This window comes from Poeciliopsis prolifica, unplaced genomic scaffold (genome assembly GCF_027474105.1).
Source record: "Poeciliopsis prolifica strain line A6 unplaced genomic scaffold, Auburn_PproV2 SCAFFOLD022, whole genome shotgun sequence".
Lineage (NCBI taxonomy): Eukaryota > Metazoa > Chordata > Actinopteri > Cyprinodontiformes > Poeciliidae > Poeciliopsis > Poeciliopsis prolifica.
This window is the reverse complement of record NW_026562397.1, coordinates 7,524,485-7,544,997: the sequence shown is the minus strand read 5'-3', so window position 1 is coordinate 7,544,997 and position 20,513 is coordinate 7,524,485. Positions and strand designations below refer to the sequence as shown.

The window sequence follows — 20,513 nt, the reverse complement described above, 5'->3', positions numbered from 1 at the left end:
TTCACAATACCACTCAAATATTATTAACTTACTTTATCACTGTCATCACAGACTCTTCCTTTCACCTCTGATACATCAGACATTTGGAAAGTCGGAGAGAAGTCAAGTTCAGTGGGGATTTAAAAACATTTCTTCCCTCTGTATGTCCTCATAAACCAGCTTCACTCTGAATTTGCCTCTCCCTCTAATACGATAATTGCATCCTCATTTGAGTCTCTGTCAACAGCCGTCATTCCAATCACGGATGCTTCCTGTCCACGTATCCCGTCTAAAGTATTTCCTTGTTTCTACTTTGATAAAAGAGATCGATGTGCAGTTTACGTGGTCACTATGTACACGTTACCATACTAGCATGCAATATTTGCTAAAGGAACTTTCAGACTAAAATTAAACCACCTGCAGCATCACAGCAGCGTGGAGTCTGGATCCGTGTCAGGAGGTTTCCCATCCATGAATCAAGCAATATCAGGTCCAAAACTGTTACTGGATCGGATCCCATCTTTAGTTTTGATATCACCCTTCACTACTTCTTTGCAGATACATTGGAGCTGCACTCCCAGCTGATAGGAATGGAAATGACAGAGTTTCTGATGTTTGCTTACACGATGCCTTACAAAGTATCAGCATATTTTATCCTGTTTGTTTCTCCGATACTGTCTGTTGTTGTAGTTCCTCTACAAAATCTCAACTCAGAATAATCTGGACTGTGTCGTCTGAGCATATTTATCAGTGATGTTACAGAAACACGGGCAGGCTTGCTTTACGTAAAATCCACAGAGGACCGACTGAAAACTGGGAAATGAGAAGTCCAGGTACTGATCTGATTCAGACGCTACAGGGTGAAAAAGCTGCAGGAGAATCCCCTCAAACATCCTGCAGCTGAAAGTGGGGAGTGAGGCAAACTTAAGATCGACGCTGGCGAATTGGAAATGGCAACTGGAACCATGGCATGAAAGTTATTTTTACCAGTGGAAGTAAAACTTGCTGTTAATGTAAAATTTTTATGCAAACATTTCTTAAAAATGCACAAAACATATGGCACTTATGTTTTTCCAATGATGTTATTACGCATTGGGCATTTAAGAGGGGTTAATAAGCACAACATATAAGTTGACAACTTATTTCACAAGTTAGTTCATAACAATAATTATATCTTCAACAATTTAAACAAAAAATAAAATGTCTACTTGGTGCAGAGGTGGCATGCTGGCCTGTTTGTTCAGTTTTCCAGCTGCCTCACCACTCCAGTGTTGCTCCAGACACACTGAAGAAACAGGAAGTTGCTTTCAAATGTACTTTGACTCATAAAGTGTTTCTTAATCCAGATGGAAACCTGAGCTGCGAGTGTGAGCCCAGATTTTAAAAAAAGATTGATCCGAGTGCTCTTAATGCATCTACATCCTGCATGCTTTAAAACCATTTGAGTCAAGCAGTTCAACTTAAGACCTTGATGTTGTACTCACCTCATGCCACAACAAACATTTCAAGTCTTAAAGTGAAATAGTTTTAAAGTTGTTGCAAATCTAAACGGGGAACCTTAGATTTAACCCTCGCTTTTGTCAGCTTGTAAATTGATAAATTGTGGTGTTTACTGGAGGATTTCTTTTAAACTTCATAAATGTCACAGGCCAACAAATAGATGATATAGACGTTGTAGGTTTTCATCCACATTTTACTTTCAAGCCAGTTAAACCACATGTCTGTGAATCCGCTCTTTACCACTTAGACATAAGAGTTTATTTATCAAAAATTTTTTCCAAGCACTTAGAGCTCGATCCGTCTGACATCTCCGTTTGCGGAGAGCATCTTCCCTCCATTATGGCAGCACTAGAGACGGCTGTTTTAATTGCAGCATGTGAGTGTTACTATTTCTGGTTTTAGTTTTTCGCCAAGTGGAGATCTGTTTGCCAATTCGCCTCCACCCTCAACCAAAAGTACCCTCAGCTTCCTTTCTTTCTTTCTCTTCTTTGTTCCTCCTTTTCCTTTCTTCTCTTTCAGCTGACGATTCCTTTGTGCCTTATCTCTTTTCATTTCCTCCTCTCTTGCCCTTCTCTCATAACGTCTGAGCTGATATGTAGCCATGACTTAAAGATGCAGAGAAATAATATCTGTGAAAGAAAGGTTAATCGAATGTGGACGATGATGTCCAAGGCTAAGCACAGACACAAAGACAATGGAGGTCAAAGCTAGTAAGATAACGTGTTCGCTGGGAGACAAATCGTGTCTTTCACTCTGCGGCCCCTTGACCGCGGAGGCAGCGATGGTTTTTTTTTTAGCTCTGATCCTGATTACAATGTTAGTTGTTTGGAGGCAGAGGGAGGTTTCAAAGTGACAGCAGCGTTACCATGTTAACTCAAAGTAACCCTGATGTTCTGCGTAGGAAGACATTGGTGAAAAAACTGAGATTTTCAGGGAAGAGAATGAGGTTGCAGCAACACAATGATTAGATACAAAGACTACTTTGCGTTGAGAAACTTTAGTCGAAATTTAATTTCTGAGATGGAAAGTTTGTCACGTCTTGCTCTAGACTCATCCTGAAATGAACAGTTGATGACAGAAAACCAGACAATTTAAATGAAATATACAATTTCAATAACAAAAGTAACCAACCTGAACAATACCAACTACAAAAAGGATGTGTTTTCTCCATGTCCTATTAGGGGACATTCATCTAAATATATATATATATATATATATATATAGATATAGATATATATATATATATATATATATATATATATATATATATATCTATATATATTCATCTAAATCTCTCTCTATATAACAATATATATATATATATATATATATATATATATATATATATATATATATATATATATATATATATATATATATATATTATATATATATATATATATAACCTATAAGTTAAATTCTGATTTCTAAAACATAAATTCCACAATGTGAACTAAGTTCCTATTACAGTATTTTTTTGTTGTAGCTTTAAAAAATGATGGAGCATTTCATCAATAATTAAAACCCCAAAACGTAATTTTGGGTTTGTAATTAAGCTAAAGCCTGTTTACAGAAAGAAACACATTTAGCAGTCTTGCTGCTTGAAGATCGCTACAAAATGAAAGATTTTGTTGTCATGATTGTTTTAATTAATGACTACATGTAAAAATAAGACTGATTCCAGTGCATGTTATGTTTTAGAAATACAGTATGGGCTTCTTTTTTTGTTAAAAATGTTAGAAACTAAATTAGCCAAATCATTACAAATTGGCATTGGTCAGTTCTTGTAACAAATTAATCAAGCTAAGATAAATATTTTGAGCTGAAAAAGTATTTTTTGGTTTTAATAGGTATAGTTTTTAGTGCAAAATGAATGCGTTTTTGGGGGAGCGCATCTTCGTCCGCGGTGTAATGCAGTCAGGTTTTTTGGAAATGCTCACATGTCGTTGTTTACGGTGGTCAGACGGAGACATGAAGGTTTTTAAAACCCCCAGCGATGCTTTGGGGTTTGAACTTTATCTGTGCTTTCGGTTTGCCGTTTGCTGGGCTCACACTGTATTCCAGCAGAAAAGTAAATGTTGGTAATGTTTAAGGGATGAGCTCAGATTCTGCCTCTCTGACATCTGGACTCTAGACAATCAATAAGCAGAGCAAACACACAATGGGCTGGTAATACATTTACAGAGAGAGCAGAGGGAGAAAAAAGATAAACGGATAAAAGACGGAAAGCAGATTTAGAGCGGAGAGAGAAACAGATTGTTTAGTGTCGAACAGTCACACTATCTGTCTAAATGTGCAACCTACTGACTGCTAAATATGAAAAATATTAAAACTTTAGCTTAGAGTATATGCTTCTCCAGTTTGACCACAAATTAATCTGAAATCAAATTCTTGAGTAGCAGTAGCTGTCTACTTGTTTCTAATGAAATTTTGATTTGCATTAAAAGTAGCTAATCAACATACTCAGATCAGTATTAGCTGAGCTCCCAGGTTATCAGGCACAGCTCCAAATTGCACATAGATTGATGTCTGGAAGACCAAAGATAGTTACGCATTTTCTGAGTTGTGCTTCTACTGCAATAAAGACTTATTGCACTTAGAAATACTGAAGTCTTAAAATCAGACGTAGCACTTAGGAGCAAGAAAAGTTCCTGAGCAACAACGTAATTGGATTGAAGCATGATTGTACTGTACAACACCTTCTGACAGCACAGAAAGAACTGTGTCTCAGTGCGGACGGATCTTTTTCCTACGCAGCAAAGCTAAAACTGGTGGTGGAGGTGCAGAAAGTTGTGCAGATTTCCACAACAGCAACATTACAGCTTAGTCTGTAAATTTGGAAAGATTTTCCAAATTTACCAGGATCCAGATACCTTGATCTGGAAATCATGGAGACTACAAGTTGACCTTAATTTTTAATGAAGGTAGCTTTATGTATGGGTCAGTGCAACTTGAAATCCAGAGATTTCCTTTATTTGTCCTATTTGCTTGTATATGACTCCAGAATGACAAAACCCATTATTCATGTGAGTCTCTGTTGTCTTTATGGAATCCGTCAATAAAAATGGCAGAAACAACCAGGTAGAACCCATTTTCTGCTCCATTTAGCTCTCCCTGACCTCAAAAATAAAAACAACAAGGTAAAACCAATCTGAATTTGCTTCCTGTGCTCGCAGAGGCCCCTCTTGCAGCTCCCACATATCTCAGTGCCTCGTAGCATCTCTTCGGCTCTCCTTCCTTCTGTCACTTCGAAACCATCTGAAGCTGCCGAGAGGACCAACAGCACAGATCTCCATGGCAACGCAGTCCTAGTGATGGCAACAAGCGTGACCTGAAGATTTCGTCTGAAAACGTCTAGGAGAGGAACGGAGGGCAAAGCCGCAGCTCAATCGAGTCCTCAGTTCTTGGCCTCTAATTTGCCTCTGTCTCACTTCTCCTTCTACTTGTTCGTCTGTGGCGGCACTCTTCCTCCATTCAGCAACTAACGAGGCTGAATGGATACTTGATCTGACAGGTTGGCTTCCTCTGTTCGGTTGCCAAGAGAAGCAAATCAAATCTAACCACTTAAAAGACACGCCGCACACTCAGAAGCACACTTACACGGCTTGTAACAACCTGAGACCAACCTCAATTTTGATGTTATTATCTCTGTGCTGCCCTGTAGCCGCCCTGGTGGAACAGCGCAGGTATGGAGAAATGAGAAAGAGCGCTTTTTCTAAATCTTACACCTCTTTGAGGCTCCGGTTAGGCTGTCCTCTTCTCGCACTCTAAGGTTCGTTTTACACCTTTATTTCAGCTTTTAATGTGATCTTTTTTGTCTTTTCTGACAAAGACGGCGAATGCTTGCAAGTGCGTTACTTTCAAAATTGGCTTTATCGTGAAATAATCTCTGAAGACCCCGTGTTTGTTTTCTCACACACTTTACAAAAGACTACATGCTCGTTTTTGGCCGTCCTGGTTTATTTAAAATATTGTTAAAATTGTATGTTTTTTCTAAAATTAACATTAAACACATAAAAGTTAAATGTTTTAGCAGGTTGTCATAGCATTTAGCAGAACGACTGCTAAATGCTAGATAGTCAATCAAAACTTCAATTATATATGAACCATCATATTATGAAATTATTATGATAATAAACAATGAATTATTTTGAAATGTAGCAAACCTCTAGCATATATTTACAAAACTGGCTCTTTTTATTTTATTATAATTTTTTTGTATTATTTATTCACATTACTTGAATGTAAAAATGGTCAAAATTGATACTAAGTTGTCCTATTTTGGTTTTTCTAATTGCTTATTTTGCAGATCAATTCATCTGTTGTTTATCTGTAATTTTTGTTTTGTTTAGTATGTGTGCACTTGGTGAATTAAAAGAAAAGTTTATCATAACTATTCATGTCTCCAAATAGGTTACAAAACCCCAGAGGCAGCCATAGGGTGTCCAAGTTTTTTATGTTACGTATCCTCACTCTTATTATTAGTTACAGTATTTATTTTTTTAGGAATTGCTACATAAGAGAATAATATTCTATTTGAGAAACCTCTTGACCTTTGCTTGACTCCACTCCACTGCTGAACTCATTTGTCATCACGTCTGTTTCTGACCCTGACAAACTCTTCACTGCACATGTAGCAACTTTCAGGTTAGGAAACAAAAGAGCTTCACACAGATTTATTCCAAAAAGAAGAAAATATTATGTATGTTTTGTGTAGTTTTTTCTATCCTTGTACTCCTTTAGCCTTTGGAGATAGTTTCCTCACATCTTTACATGGAAGAAATGATCGACAAAAGATACAAATAGCTAATCATCATAAATTATGTTGTCATTTAATACCAGTAGGTTAATTCAGTTCTTTTAAAAAGACGTAACCTGAGTTATTTTGCGCTGATCGTAGTTCAAGATTCTTTTTTGTGAAAACCCTCCACAGACAAAAAGACAACATTTTTTCTGGCAGCTAAACATTGACAGAAATTAGGTTTAGCTCTATCGTACTGAAAAACGTGGATCGTAAGTTGTTTAAAACATAGTTCTGATTGTTGCAATCTAAAAGCTGTTTGTTTATTTGCATGAACAAATGGAATAATGAGAGGCTGAACCAGAGTCATTTCTTTATGAACCGCCGCTGCAGTTTGGTTTTAGTTCCTACTACTAAACGCTGTCTGAAGCCGATACTTGCGCCTCGACTTTCTCAAATATTGTTTTTGTAGCACTTACAGGACTAAAAGTATTTAGTACTGCTGGGTTTTATATGTTAAAAATATTCACATTTTCTGTTTCTATTTGCATAAATTTGCTTTTCTGTAGCAATTTCTCTTCTTTGTTTTGAATTGCCTTGATTCTCCATTTGCCTTTTACCTAATTAGAAAACGAATCAGTTTCTCTGGGATCTGCTGTTTTAATTTAAGCTCTGATCCCTGAACACAACATGGATGTGTGGATTATGGTGCTTTGTTTTTAGATGGTTTAATTATCAAACCTTGTCTGACATTAAGGCATTCGCAGAAAGCAGATTTGCAATGGACATTTAGAGAAGAATATGATATGATTATCTCACAATTTAAGCCTATTCCTTATTGGAAAATAGGTGCAAATATTGTGTTTTAATTATTGAACGTGTGCCAGTGACTGAAGTCTCCGTCTGTGTAATCAAATCATCCACTGAGGCTATCGGTAATTGGGTTCAGATGTCTGCAGTGAGTTTTGGTTCAACAGGTCTGCCGCTGCCTCTAATTTATCTTTGTGATTTATGCAGCCTTAAAGAAGCAGGAAATATGCAGAAATAAACTCATTATAAAGAAGAACTGCAGACCCGTCACTTTGACTGAATAGGTCGACTGTGCTAACTTATAAGGTCTGTGTGTGTGTTGTCTCCTAGCTGCTTGTTAATGGGGATTTGGTGAGTGTATGACATTTAGATGATAAATTAGATTTTCCCTGTGTGTGTGAACCTGTAATTAATGCTTCTGGGTTTCTACTTTTTACACAACTGTGCAAAAGTATTCACAATATTTGAACTTTTCAACAGTTTCAGCACACAACAGTCACACATTTGATGCATTTTATGATAGACATAAAGAAATTCCTATCCAAATCTGAAATGAGTTACATGCATTCTATTATGACCCATTTATTTAACACTCTGGTTTCATTAACTAGAGTATCTTCAGCAGTAAACTAGTAAGTTCAGACCAGGCCCAAGCCTCCATGGGGCCCTTTAGTTCTGCTAACAATGTGGACTGGCTGCAATCAGCAGCCCGGTCATTAGATTATTCACAAACCTGCCATAAACGTACTGCATCTCTGGCAGTATCATGCAAGTTTTTTGCATGATACACATGGATAATAGGATACATTTATTGGCCAACTGATTTTTCGACCAGTTGATTTCTGGGTGCCGATTTCCTTAATTTTGGGGGGATCGTGATCTGCTGATACTTATATGTGAAGCTGATCTTATCCCCTGATCTTATCTTCGTCAGCAAAGGTTTAAAAATCAGTCTCTGTCCTTTTCTGCTCTGAAGTGAGAGGTTTGCCTGACAGACCGGCCCAACAGGTCAGATATGAACCTTTACAGTTAACAAACGTAAACGTCTACATGTTTACGTTTGCACATCACTGAGTTGTTGCCAATTCAATGACTTTCTTGCTACATTTAGCGACATTTCAGACAAAAAAAACATTCATATCAGCCAAAATCAAAATCAGGTCAGGCTCTTTAAAAATCGGTAACCAGGGATCGGCCAGAAAACTGCAATCAGTGCAGCCCCCCACACATATTCATGACGTTCTTCGATTAAATAAATTTCTCTTAACTGTAATTTATACCAGGTGAGTCTTTCTCTCCTGGGAATGTGGACCGGTACCGGGCTGATTCTGAGCCTTCACATGATTTCAACAGAAGTTTCATTTAACTTAGAAGTTGATGTAAAAAATAGTTTTAGGCACGAAATGATTTTGCTCAGCAGCAAACAACAAATCCCCAACTACAGCACAGAGCAGCTCATCCATGTAGCAGCCATGTAGCCTGACGTAAAAGCATTTAGCGAGACAATGTCAAACATTGAGAAGTTTTAATTAACGTTATCAAACGCTATCAAACACGGCGTTTTGAAGCCAGAAAGACCTCAGGAATATACAGAGCCAAGCAGGAGAATCAACTCATTTAAAGTTAAACTCAGTTTCACACAAACACAAAGACCCTCACGTCTCCTCTTTCTTCTTCTTCTGTCTCCGTTTTCCTCAGAGACCAAAGCCGAGCTGGAGGACCTCATGGCAGACATCAAGAAACTGGCCAACAAAATTCGCTCTAAATTAAAGAGTAAGTCATTGTTGTCTTCGTCTGTTTATGTTGTGTCGATTAACAAAAACATGAGCCTGGGACTGAGACACAAGGGGTTTGGGTGTTTTCTTAAATAATATGGAGCGGTTCATTTCACAAACGAACGACAAACAGTCAGGAATAAAATCAGATGTTCATCTTTTCCTGCGGAGGTGCTTTGCATTCCCAGCAGAGGAGACCTGCTGTTCAGACTGAGGAGCTCAGCCTGCAGCAGCTCCCAGACAGCTTCATTTATTCATGAAGGTTTCGTTCTCCAGAGGCAGAAACATGAGTGACACTTATTACTGAGGTGTCGATGGCTGGAAGTTGTAATTATTTACATTTCTGTTAGTAACATTGCAGTCAGTGGTCTGCAAGTTCTTTAAGTTCAAATAAACTGGAATTCTGCATCCATTTGACTCTCTAGCCACAATGATTTTAATTATAAAAAATATTCTGGATTTGTATGTTGTTGTTTTTTATTTATTTATTTATGCAACAGAATCACACTAATTGTACAAGTTTTTCTAGTGGTGGGACTCAATACAAAATTTGAATCAAGTACAGCATGTATAATTAATCACATCTTAACCACAAACTATAAGGTGACAAAATAAATGTTTACTCAAAAAACACCTTTTGAGCTCAATGACAAACCTATTTATAGTTTTTAATGTTATTTAGTTTTTTTTATACACATTCATCTCCAGCTGATCCACATCCTCACTAAAACCAAGAAAATGTAGTGCAGAAAATAGACTTTCAAACACTGGTGTTAGTCTATAAATCGCTGAATGTCTTGGCCCCAAAACACATGAAAGCCTTAATATTCTTGTATTAACCTTATTCTGGTTCTGGTCCGCTCTGCATCCCCAGAACTAGAACCAAGCATGGAGAAGCAGCATCAATATCTATGCTCCACTGATCTGGAACAAAGAAAACGTCAAAAATGCCAAAACCCTGAGTTGTTTAAAATCAGGACATTTGTTAAGAGTTGTTGTTGACTGTTCATAATATAAACTGAAACATCATAGATTTTAGTCTGAAATCCAACTTTTCTTTACTTTCATTTCTTATACTGTAGATTATTATTATGTTTTCTTTATGAAAATCACTTTGAGCTGTTTTTTGATGAAATGCGCTAAATTATTGCTGTGACAACTCTGCCTGTCTTTATTTCATTCATATGTCAAACTTCGCACCGCGACAAATCTTATGAGAAAATACAATTTCTCTGTTGTTTTTATACCAATTTATTACTCTAATGGATGCAGTCAGAAAAATCTGAAAAAAACAGAACAGATGGCTGAGATTTGGGGAGGATGTACTGCTGCAAATCAGATGTCGATATTTCTTATGGAAGACATTTATTCAATAAAAAAACAAACATTTGAGAAGCATTTTGTTATATTTTATGGAGCATTTAAGTCCAAAATTATTCATAACTCTGGCAGATTTAAAAGAAAAAATTTATAATAATTTCAAAATACATTCAGATGAATACATAATAAAACAATGACTTTAGAAAAAAAGAAACAATTAAATTAATAATTGATTGTAGAAAGATTGTAAAGTTAATGAAACTTCATGTAAGAGTTTTATCAAAATTTTATTAAAAAAAGATTGATATGAGATTAAATAAAAACTATATAAAGAACTAATTCTAAAAATGACATTTAAACAATAAAAATGAAAAAAAATTGAATAAGAAAATTGTATTAAAAATAATTTTCATGCAGCGCAATAAAACTTGAATCAAAGTAGATATTTTTCTCTTTGGGTTTTGTTTGAGTTAATTGTCTTTATTATTATTATTTTCTGTTCAGGTATTCAGCAAACGATTGAGCAGGAGGAAGGGCAGAACAGATCGTCAGCTGACCTGAGGATACGCAAAACACAGGTAGAGTTCAAGCAACCGAAAGCTTTAGGAAAGTGTTTCTTTGTAATCTAACTGCAGCTATTTTTCCTACTTGGGTGAAGCAATTTTTTTTATTCTTCTTCGTATTTTTCTTTCTCTTCCTCGCTTCCCCAGCACTCCACGTTGTCCAGGAAGTTCGTCGAGGTGATGTCAGAGTACAACACCACGCAGTCGGACTACAGAGAGCGCTGCAAGGGCCGCATTCAGAGACAGCTGGAGATCAGTGAGTAGATCAACCAATGCACACCGACGACGGGTGATAAATTGTTTTATGGTAGATAATTGTTTACTATTGACTCCAACCCAAAGTTGTTGCTTCTTTTGAGCACTAAAACTCTCTAGAGCAGCTCAAAAGTGAATTGGCTTTTTCACTTGGTACAATAGGATTTAACTATGCTCTAATTTAAAATAAAACTTGCAAAACTATCAGTGACTTGCATTTAGTTGAACCCGAATGCTAGAAGACCAGAGAAAGAGGGGTGGAGTGAAAAGTTTTAATGGTGAAATAAAAGGACAAATCACTTTCAAAAACAACTAAAATTGGGCCTTTTGAAAACAATGGGATCGGTGATGCAGGAATCAGGTGAATAAAATGAGGAGAATGCTGAACAGCTAAAGGAGAAAATTGATCAGAGAAGAAGACTGATCTGAGGAATCTGAATCAAAACACTACAGGATCTTGAACCAGAAATATAAGAGAAACAAGGACTAAGAAAGAAGCTAAACACTAAGGAATGAACCATGGCAAGACCTAAATGATAAAGAATACAGAAAAAAGAAATTAAACGAATATGGGAGACATTAACAATAATAAACAACTCAGAAATGATAAGCAAACCTTCCTAAAAACAAAAGATAACCAAACAACCTGTTGTTACAGAATTATATATTTATATATTTTATATTATATGTTATATTAAGTTTTCTCCAGGTTAAATGTTTGAAAGGTTTTTTTGTTGAGCTGATGCCAAAAACTTTAATCAGTTACTTTCTTCATGTGAGAAAATATGCCTCATTCATAAATTTCTTTTCACAACTACGTACTCAAGGTTCAGCTCACACGAAATAAAACTGAAATCATTTGTCTTTGTTGTTTACGAACTTAATTGCAGTCCCACCGGGCTCTTTGTCCTCATTTATGTCCTAAAATTATTACATAAAACAAAAAAAATACAGCTGCTTTCATTCACATGAAGTGACTTTCAAAAGTATCCACCTGTTTTATGGTTTGCATCATTTCACTTAGCGTATCTACAGCTTTGAACATTTCATTTTCTTTTTGTTGTGAAGCAAACAACAAGTAGGAAAAATAGAAAACTTCGGTGTGCATAATTATTCTCTCCTCTAAATTCGCTCCTTTCCGCAGCCATCTTTTGCAGCAATTGCTGCTGCAAGTCTCTTTGGATGATTCTCTCTGAGCTCGCTTCATCTTGACGCTTGTATTGTTGCCCAAACATTGCTACAGCTCCTTCAACTAAAATGATTTCCACTGAACAATACTCAGAAAACTGCAAAAACTAATTTTTCTTTCATTTTGGAGATTTTTGCTAATTTACACTTCTTCGGCAAAAGCACGCGAAGCAAGAAGAAAATGACGTGTTCTAAATTCACTGCAGAAGAAAAAGTGGACATTGAAAATGGACAATTCAAAGAACAATGCATCTTAATTTGGCAGGATTAGACATTATGAAGATTTCCAGAGATAGTTCCTCAAAATCCTGAGCCAAAGACAACAAAAATACACGAACTAAGAGTCGCTGTTAGCAGGCTTATGGTTGCGTCATTGACACAACACAAAGCAACAGAGAAAAACAGTTTTTCTATTCATTTTGTTTAGTGAGAGCTTCATATATATTTTTAAAGATTCCTATGAATTTGTAGATTTTCTGTTAAACTCTTGAAATATTATTATTTTATTTTACAACATGAGTTACTTTGAATATAAATAACATGATGAGGGGCTTGAGGGTCTAACAAAGGAACTTTTGACTCATTTTAAAATTTATTTTATTTAACATTTGAATTAGCTCAGCTCTGGCTGAGATCTTAAGTGCATCCAGATGATGATCAGATGAAGTTCCTTGTTCATTTCCAAAAGATTTTAAAAGATTGTTGTGTGAGTTTGGTTTTATGTCACTTTAATCTACTCCAGCGTAGAAACTTTATTTTGAAAATATCACACTGCAAAAACACACAATCTTACCAACATTTTTTTTTCTATTTCACTTTTTCCCGCATTATAAATGAAATAAACCTGAAGTGGAGCTCATACATTTTTTGTCATTATTCAAGAATTATTGACGTAAAACAAGCTCCTATATCTCACTTAAAAGTTACTTGTAAATTAGTTTGGTCTTATTTCAAGTGTACTGGCACTGAAAACTCGACCAAAAATACTTTTTTTCATTTCAACTTTACTATTAATATTCTTTTTTGCCTTTTGCTTTATTCCTTTCAACTTCTATTTCTTTTTGTTTGACTCTTCTTAAGTGTTGTGTTTTTTGGGCACTTGTCACCAGTTTCCAACAATATTCTAATAAACAAAATCCCATGGTAGAAGGAGAGTGTGTTCTCTCAGGTTTCACTTTCGCTTTTCTGTCGTTTATTTGTGTCTCCCTGGCGGAGTGCGCCTCAACAACCGCTTTCAGAATCAAATCGCTTTTCATCGACACCCACACACACTTGGACGCTCTCAGCAGGTTACCGCAGCTCAGATCTATGCTCTGCTCTTTCCCATCGCGCTGAATGCGTCAGATGAACTGACAGGTATTAAATGTAAGCCTTCCAGTCCTGGACGATTCCTCATTTAACACATCATGCAGTCGCCTAAATGTACACAACGCATAAGTTCGTCCATACGGAGATGAACGCCATGAGTTATTTAGTGGTGATAACTGAGGGGAGACCGGACACATGCAGCAAGCTTATCTCCACTCCATGTGCCACTTTCTGGACAACAATGGAGCTCGCAGCACTCTGTGGGCCTAGTCAAAGGACAAAAACACACCTTATGAAGTCAAACACCTGAGTCACTTTCTCCTTGAGCTCTTCCAGATCCGCTCGGGTTTGAGTCGTCAGCTGCTGGAATCACAGGAGGCTTTTACTGTCGCCAAGGAAGGGATCACACACAAGCATCAATGGAAAAAACACACACACATAAAGACAGGCAGCACTTTGAGTACGCAGGTAAAACTAATTATTTTCTTGTCCGAGGGAGGATTTTCCCCATTCTTTAAATTCTGTTCGTCTAAAGATTTAATTCCTTGCGTCATGCAGCTCCAACACCTTTCACCGGTTTGTGTGTGAATCGATAAAATGTCACACACTGAGGGAAACATTCAGTCTCTGTATCGATTCTGCTGCTTACCTCCACTCTGTCCTGATGGGTGCAGACATGAAAAGGACAAGAAAGAAATGCCGGAGCGCCCTGCAAGCGTCATGTTGGAGGATTTCAGCTCTGACATAACAATGGTGCTATTTAGGATTGTAAAGTCATCCATCCGTCCGTCCAAGTAAATCTGTCGACTAAAACGTATGTAGAAATGTATATGTAGGTATTTTAGACCTTAGTTGTTAGTTTCTGCGTGCTGCAAGCAGCCAGGCCGACCAAGCTGAGGAGAGCTTGGCCGCAAACGTTGCAGGGTTTCTCTCTGACATTTGATTATTGTTTTCCATTTCCCATCAGACCGCTCCGCTAGCTGCTCGCTCCGGCACAGGAAAATGTGGTCCAACAACGTCTTCCTCACCTGTACAGCAAATCTGACTCTTATAAGATTAACAATAAAGAGTTAATAAAAAATTTCTAATGATTGACAGCGAAAATACAACCATCGGAGCCTTGAGGACCTTTTTCGTCTTTTTGTTTCTGCTGCGCAAACGTTTGTGCTCTCTGCTCCTCGAGGACGACGCTTCTGATTCACCAAACACGGGAAATGAAATAGTGCAATTACTGCCAGCAAGGTAGCATTAAAGATTTAATAGCCTATGAACACTATGGGTGTAGTTATGCTCCTCAGCTTCATATTGGACTTTTCAGGGTTCGGGTCTCCATGGCAACAATTAAGATCCTCCCTTGGAGCTTGTAAAGGAAACAACAACGTGTCTGCGTGTGCGTGCTAATGCTTTGCATGTAAAGAAAATTAATAAATAAATTGGAATTGTGAACTCAAATAGATTCCTAAGCTGTTTAGTGAAAGGATATGACCACCTGACGCCACCTGAACGGTGTGAATAGAGTCGATTTGCTCCATAAATGTTTAGCCAAGTGGGCCTGAAGTCTTGTAAAGGTGCTTCCTCTGTGTTCTTTCCAAAACAGAGGGTTCATTTTCAGTCTCCATTATTCTCAAAGTCTTGGTCATACGCACACACTCTGATGACGTCATGGAGAGAGGCTTTTGTTGTGGCACTCCTGCTGTTTGGAGTCTCACAGGGAGGAAGTAGAGCAGTGTTTGAGCAGCCTGCCTGGACACCTGCATAATCTCAGCTTTCCAGAAACCATACGTTCCACTTTTATGTTTGTGTGGTGAAAAGGATGAAATTTGGGGAAGGCTATACCATCTTCAGCCCACCTTATGCTCCTCTTTATTGCTGTAAGCTCAGCTTGGCTCACAGTGAGGTTTTTATCACACACAGAGTTATGATAACTCATCTAAATGCTGATCGTATTGAAAGATTTTCTACCAATGCAAAAGACAACTAGAGAAAATCAATCTGTTGTTCTTTGGCAGAATATCTAAAAAAATATTTAGGTTTTAATGCAGTTTTGAGCTTTTATTAAATGTAATAAGGAGCCTTTCTTTTAGGAGATTATTTAAAGGGGCAGTATCATAAAAAATTGACTTTTTTAGCTTTACATCGTGTTGCAGTGTTATTCCCTCATCAGAAATATGCTTGGTCTCGCCTTGATTCTTGCATGCATGTTTGAGAAACCCTGTAATCTCCTCCTGTAAAAGAATCTCTTTAGCCTCCCTTGAGTTTTTATAGCAAGAAACACACAAATAGTTTCATTCTGGTTGTTTCACTACTTGTCTTGGTTTCACCAGGACAATGAGCCAGCATGTGCTGAGTGGAATCCAGCCATCATTATTTATAAATACACACAGTTTTCCCCGACTGAGGGACTGTGGAAAACAAATGGACAAAAATATCATTGTTCTGTGTTTTTCAGATTTGCGGCAGCCCAGATTTTGACATTTATTTACATACAATACACCCATTTAATACTGTTAAGCATCACTCAATATTGCAGTTTGCTAGTGTACTGCAAATTGTCCTACTCCACAAATAATCTTTATGTCGACACAAGCCATAAAGACGGATTTATCCCACTGAATATAAGCGAGCATGAGGGAGGTTTCCATCTCCAGACCAGCATCTTGAGATGTATGGCAAGAGAAAGGAGGCAGACTGAGGACCAGTGAATATCAAGGACCTTGAATACATTAGGAAGATGCCTCACTGTAATGAATTGCAAAGTGAATGTCCAGAAATGTAGAGTGCAAGAAAAAGACCAGGTGAGACCATCAACAAGCACCAACAGAGTGAGGAAGAGTTAAAGAAAGTTTAATGAATGGGTATAGGGGGCTGGACTGGAGGATGCAGAGGCACTAATGTGAGGCAGGACAGGAACAGTAGAGGTCAGGACCTGCCACACTACTACACTGGACCTGAGATGCAGGCTGTGTAAAAATCAATAACATACCATAGAACATAGAGGTGTAAAACACTGGTAGGCAAGCCTCTGTTACCAATATTATACAGGACTTTATTTGTCGAGTGCAGCCTGGAGGCTCAGAGAGGAACTACAGAGGTTGTGAGATTAGAGGCTTCAACCGTGAGTGTTTGTTGGCACATTGACCCTTTGACCCAGAGGTTGGAGGAGTTGGTGCAGCTGATTCCGGTACTACTCTATGAAACCTCCAGCAGGGGACAGTCCTAGGAGCAGCTAAGACACTGAGCAGATCCCTCAGGCTTCCACCAGGCTGAAGTGGAACCACCATGTTGGATTAATTATTATAACTCCTAATTACCATATTATATCTGGAAGGTTGGCATATTACACCAGAATATTGTTCATTACTATTAGGTCAAAAGAAAGCTGACATAATCATTCATGCTTTTCTTTTTTGTAGCTGTTATAGAATATTTTTGTGGCTTGTACAAAAACTAAACTTTCCTCCACAACTAGAAACTATTTGATAGAAACTAGGTTTTCAACAAACAACAAAAAAAGGAGCAAAAACTTCTTTTGTGAGCTGTTTGTGGACCAAGTAGAGATTTAATATGTGCATGGAAACGATTTTGAAGTGATGCTGACAACATCTGACAGAGACGTGCTGTAACAGTGGGAGTAATGGACCTCCAGAGTCACAACTCTGCAGGCGGTTTCCGCATTCACACTGTAGGATATTACAAGAGATGTAGAAAAACTGTTCCTGAAGTAGGGCAACTCTGCTGGGGCAAATAAAAGTGGATGAGGAGCAAATGTAGCAGGAAGAGACGGTGACATACACAAGAATTAGTAGATGGAGGGAGACTAGTTACAGAGAGGAGCTCAAAAACAAGAAGCTAAACTATTATGAAGTACCTTAAAGTCATTTAAACACGCTGACAGACTGATTTAAAGAGAAAAATATCTTTATTCAACAGAAGTTTGCATAAATTTATTATCGCCATGAATGTTACATTATGATTTTTATCAATTTAAAGTCAAAATTACTCACTAATAAAAATATGCCTCGCTGAGTTGTAGAAGTTTCCCCACATAATTCTGGCTGCTTTTTTTTTTTATCTCCCCAGAATCGGAAACGTTCTTTTTAATTTACTGGCTCTAATTATCAGCATGTCTTCTAAAGCATTGAGCTTAGAGCCATTCCAACAGCTTAAGGTTGGTGAGCTTCCCTCCGGATCCAAACCGGTTTGGATTTGTGCGCAGCATCGAGGATCAGCATCAGACCCACACTGCCATCCTCACCCTCAGCCTGCAAGAAAATGGATATGTTTCTTAGGGACGACCATGAAACTACTAAGGTTTCAACTGACTATGAATTGGAAACGGCCATTGTCAAAACCCAGAGTGAAATTAGTTTTACATCATCATGGACTGAAAGGATTCTGGCCTTGAAAGGAAATCTCTCTCATAGCTTTACTGGTATTTCCAAAGGCCTTCTGGATCAAATAAGTTAAATTATTTGACCTTGAAGACAAGATTGATGTTTGGAGAGTCCAGTTGAAGCTTTCACAAAAGAAGCACTGTACCACTGTTAAGCATGGTGATTTTTGACAGATGTATTTCTATGGCAGCGCCTATGGAAATCCCAGATGTCAGAGACGTTATGCCACTTTTGTTCTGTTCGTGCTTGATAAGAACCAGACGTTGTGCTTCTTCTTAGATGCTTTTATTAAAGTCGCTCTGGTTCGTTTGCTCATACAAGTTGCACACAGGTGTCTCACTAATGACTGACCCCTTCTGTTGTCCTATTCTTGACATTTATGCATTCACCTATGCTCGCGACTGCCATCTAGTGGACATAAACAATTCATTCAATCATCACAACTTTAACATGACTAGCTTATTGGTGTGTTTGTTTTTTCCTTTTTAGCTGGAAGAAACACTACAAACGAGGAACTAGAGAGCATGTTAGAGAGTGATAACCCTGCCATCTTTACCTCTGGGGTAAGCGACTCTGTAGCTATTTTTAAAAAAATATTTTATTCTGACTTGATATTATTTTCTTGTCTCTTTTTATCCTCAGATAATAATGGATAACATCACCCAACAAGCAATGAATGAGATCGAGACGCGGCACAACGAGATTATCAAGCTGGAAAACAGCATCAGGGAACTTCATGACATGTTCATGGATATGGCCATGTTGGTGGAGAGTCAGGTGAAAACCACACTCCTTCTCTCTGTCTCGCTGTCCAGCTGTAAAGCTAGAAGCACAGATCACTTCACTCAGTTACAAATGCTGTCTTGAACAAACTGAGTGATTCAGGGGATCAATCGGATGCTAATCCAGAGACGCAACTCCTCAGATCCTTACACACACATCAGTAATCCTTCGGTGCAGAGTTGCGTCTGCTGTCCTCAGCGAGCTTTAGTCCTGCTGCTGCTGCTGCCATGTCTGACTGCAGGAGTGTGGGCTGAACTCCCCACAGAGAATCCCACATCAGCAAATACCGCACACAACATGGAGGATGAAAGAAGAAAGAAAAAACATTCAACATTTATTTAGATTTCTTGATGCCATTATTAGAACAAATATAGACAAGTGAAATTGAACATAATGGCAAAAAACGCTTTTACACCTGCGTGTTTGACAAGCGTTCTGATCTGAATGACAATGAAACACAAAAAAAACAAGCAGATGATGTTAAACATTGACATAAATTAGAACAAAACATGCTTCCCAGACATGAAGGAAACTCAGAAAAGAAAAAAAAACTGATGGCCACAATAAATGTTAGGAATTACCTTCTTTTTGCCATTTTTATTAAACATACTTCTTTAGAACAAATCTACAAAATATAAAATTGCATCTTCCTGTGTCTTCCTGGCAGCAGCCAGTCACTGCATGTTGGCATTTTGTGGTTTTTATTACAATTGTGTACAAAATTGTAACGCTGTTTCCATTAAAAAAAAAAAAAAAAATCTGTACATGTAATAAGTAACTCAAGATGGCATGACGGGTATGAATTCAGATGTGTTTGTATTTTATCCTTGGCAGTAACACTCATCATCAACCAGCAGAGGAGACGTCAGAGTGACATTCCCCTTATACTTGGGAGTGTTGCAATGTTTTAGACATTTCACCTTATGAATTGTTTACCACTGAAATTTCTGTCAGTCTGGTTTTATACACTTTTAGTTAGAACCTCAATTATCATACATTTTCTGCTGTTTTACTGGATTATATCTGTGTTACACCGTTTGTTTTAAAGCATTATTTCCCTTTCCACAAATTTACATTTTTACCAGAATAAATAATGAAGTCGTTTGATTGCTTAAACATAATGATAAGTTTTGTTCCGAACACAAAACCTTGTGGTACCCCACAAGGCAACCTTCAGTGAATCTGAGTCATAATGCATTATACCTACATACCAATATCTTTTAATAGTATTGTTGTTTTTCCACACATATGCCTTCCATCCAATATCATATCTCTACAAAATTTGTTAGGCGATCAACATCAAGAGGTTTTATTTAAAGACATGCTGCTTACAATTGAATTCCCTATTATTTTTGCAATTTCTTTGTCTTCTATGAGCTGCAGTTCTTCCATCAATGTAGTTATTAACTCTAAACAAACACTAAAAGTTAGTTATTAAGCTGCATTTGAAATGTGAACGGAGGTAATGTTGTCTCGTGAAAGTCCCATCCCCTCCTGTGTCAGTAAATTGCCATAACAAAATAAGGACCACTGTTTTAATTCAAGGTAATTACATGCTTGTGTATTAATATCCAAATTTTAATTTGCTTTTCTCATAGTTTGAGAGCATTCTCAGATGAAAATGTAATTTTACCTTTTCAGCATTGCTCTCTGTCTGTCTCTCTATCCACAACTCTGCTTTCCGCTCTTTGTCTTCGCACAACCCTGTCACCACTGCAATGACTCTAAGCTCTAGACAACACAGAAAGCTCCTTCCAATAAAACAAGGTAATATAAGTCTGTTTATAATTTTATTATGTTGTGAATGAAATGTTGTCTTTAAATTTGCATGCATTCTGTGCAGACTGGCTTTAAATTGGATTTTGCAATTGCTTTATGATCACAAATTTACAATAAT

The 20,513-nt window shown here is 37.5% G+C and overlaps 1 protein-coding gene across 4 annotated transcripts in view; it reads left to right on the top strand.

Moving 5' to 3' along the window:
- The window catches only part of stx1a (syntaxin 1A (brain)), a 53,180-nt gene that overhangs the window by 28,363 nt on the left and 4,304 nt on the right, over positions 1–20,513 (top strand). For 3 of the 4 annotated variants that reach the window (XM_055045460.1, XM_055045461.1, XM_055045459.1), the window contains exons 4-8: positions 8,729–8,803; positions 10,630–10,703; positions 10,836–10,944; positions 18,323–18,396; positions 18,476–18,610. In XM_055045460.1, coding sequence (XP_054901435.1) covers positions 8,729–8,803; positions 10,630–10,703; positions 10,836–10,944; positions 18,323–18,396; positions 18,476–18,610 — 467 coding nt within the window. Of the gene's footprint in view, positions 1–8,728; positions 8,804–10,629; positions 10,704–10,835; positions 10,945–18,322; positions 18,397–18,475; positions 20,384–20,513 lie in introns of all 4 variants that reach the window. The other variant, XR_008606987.1, reaches the window with a different exon arrangement.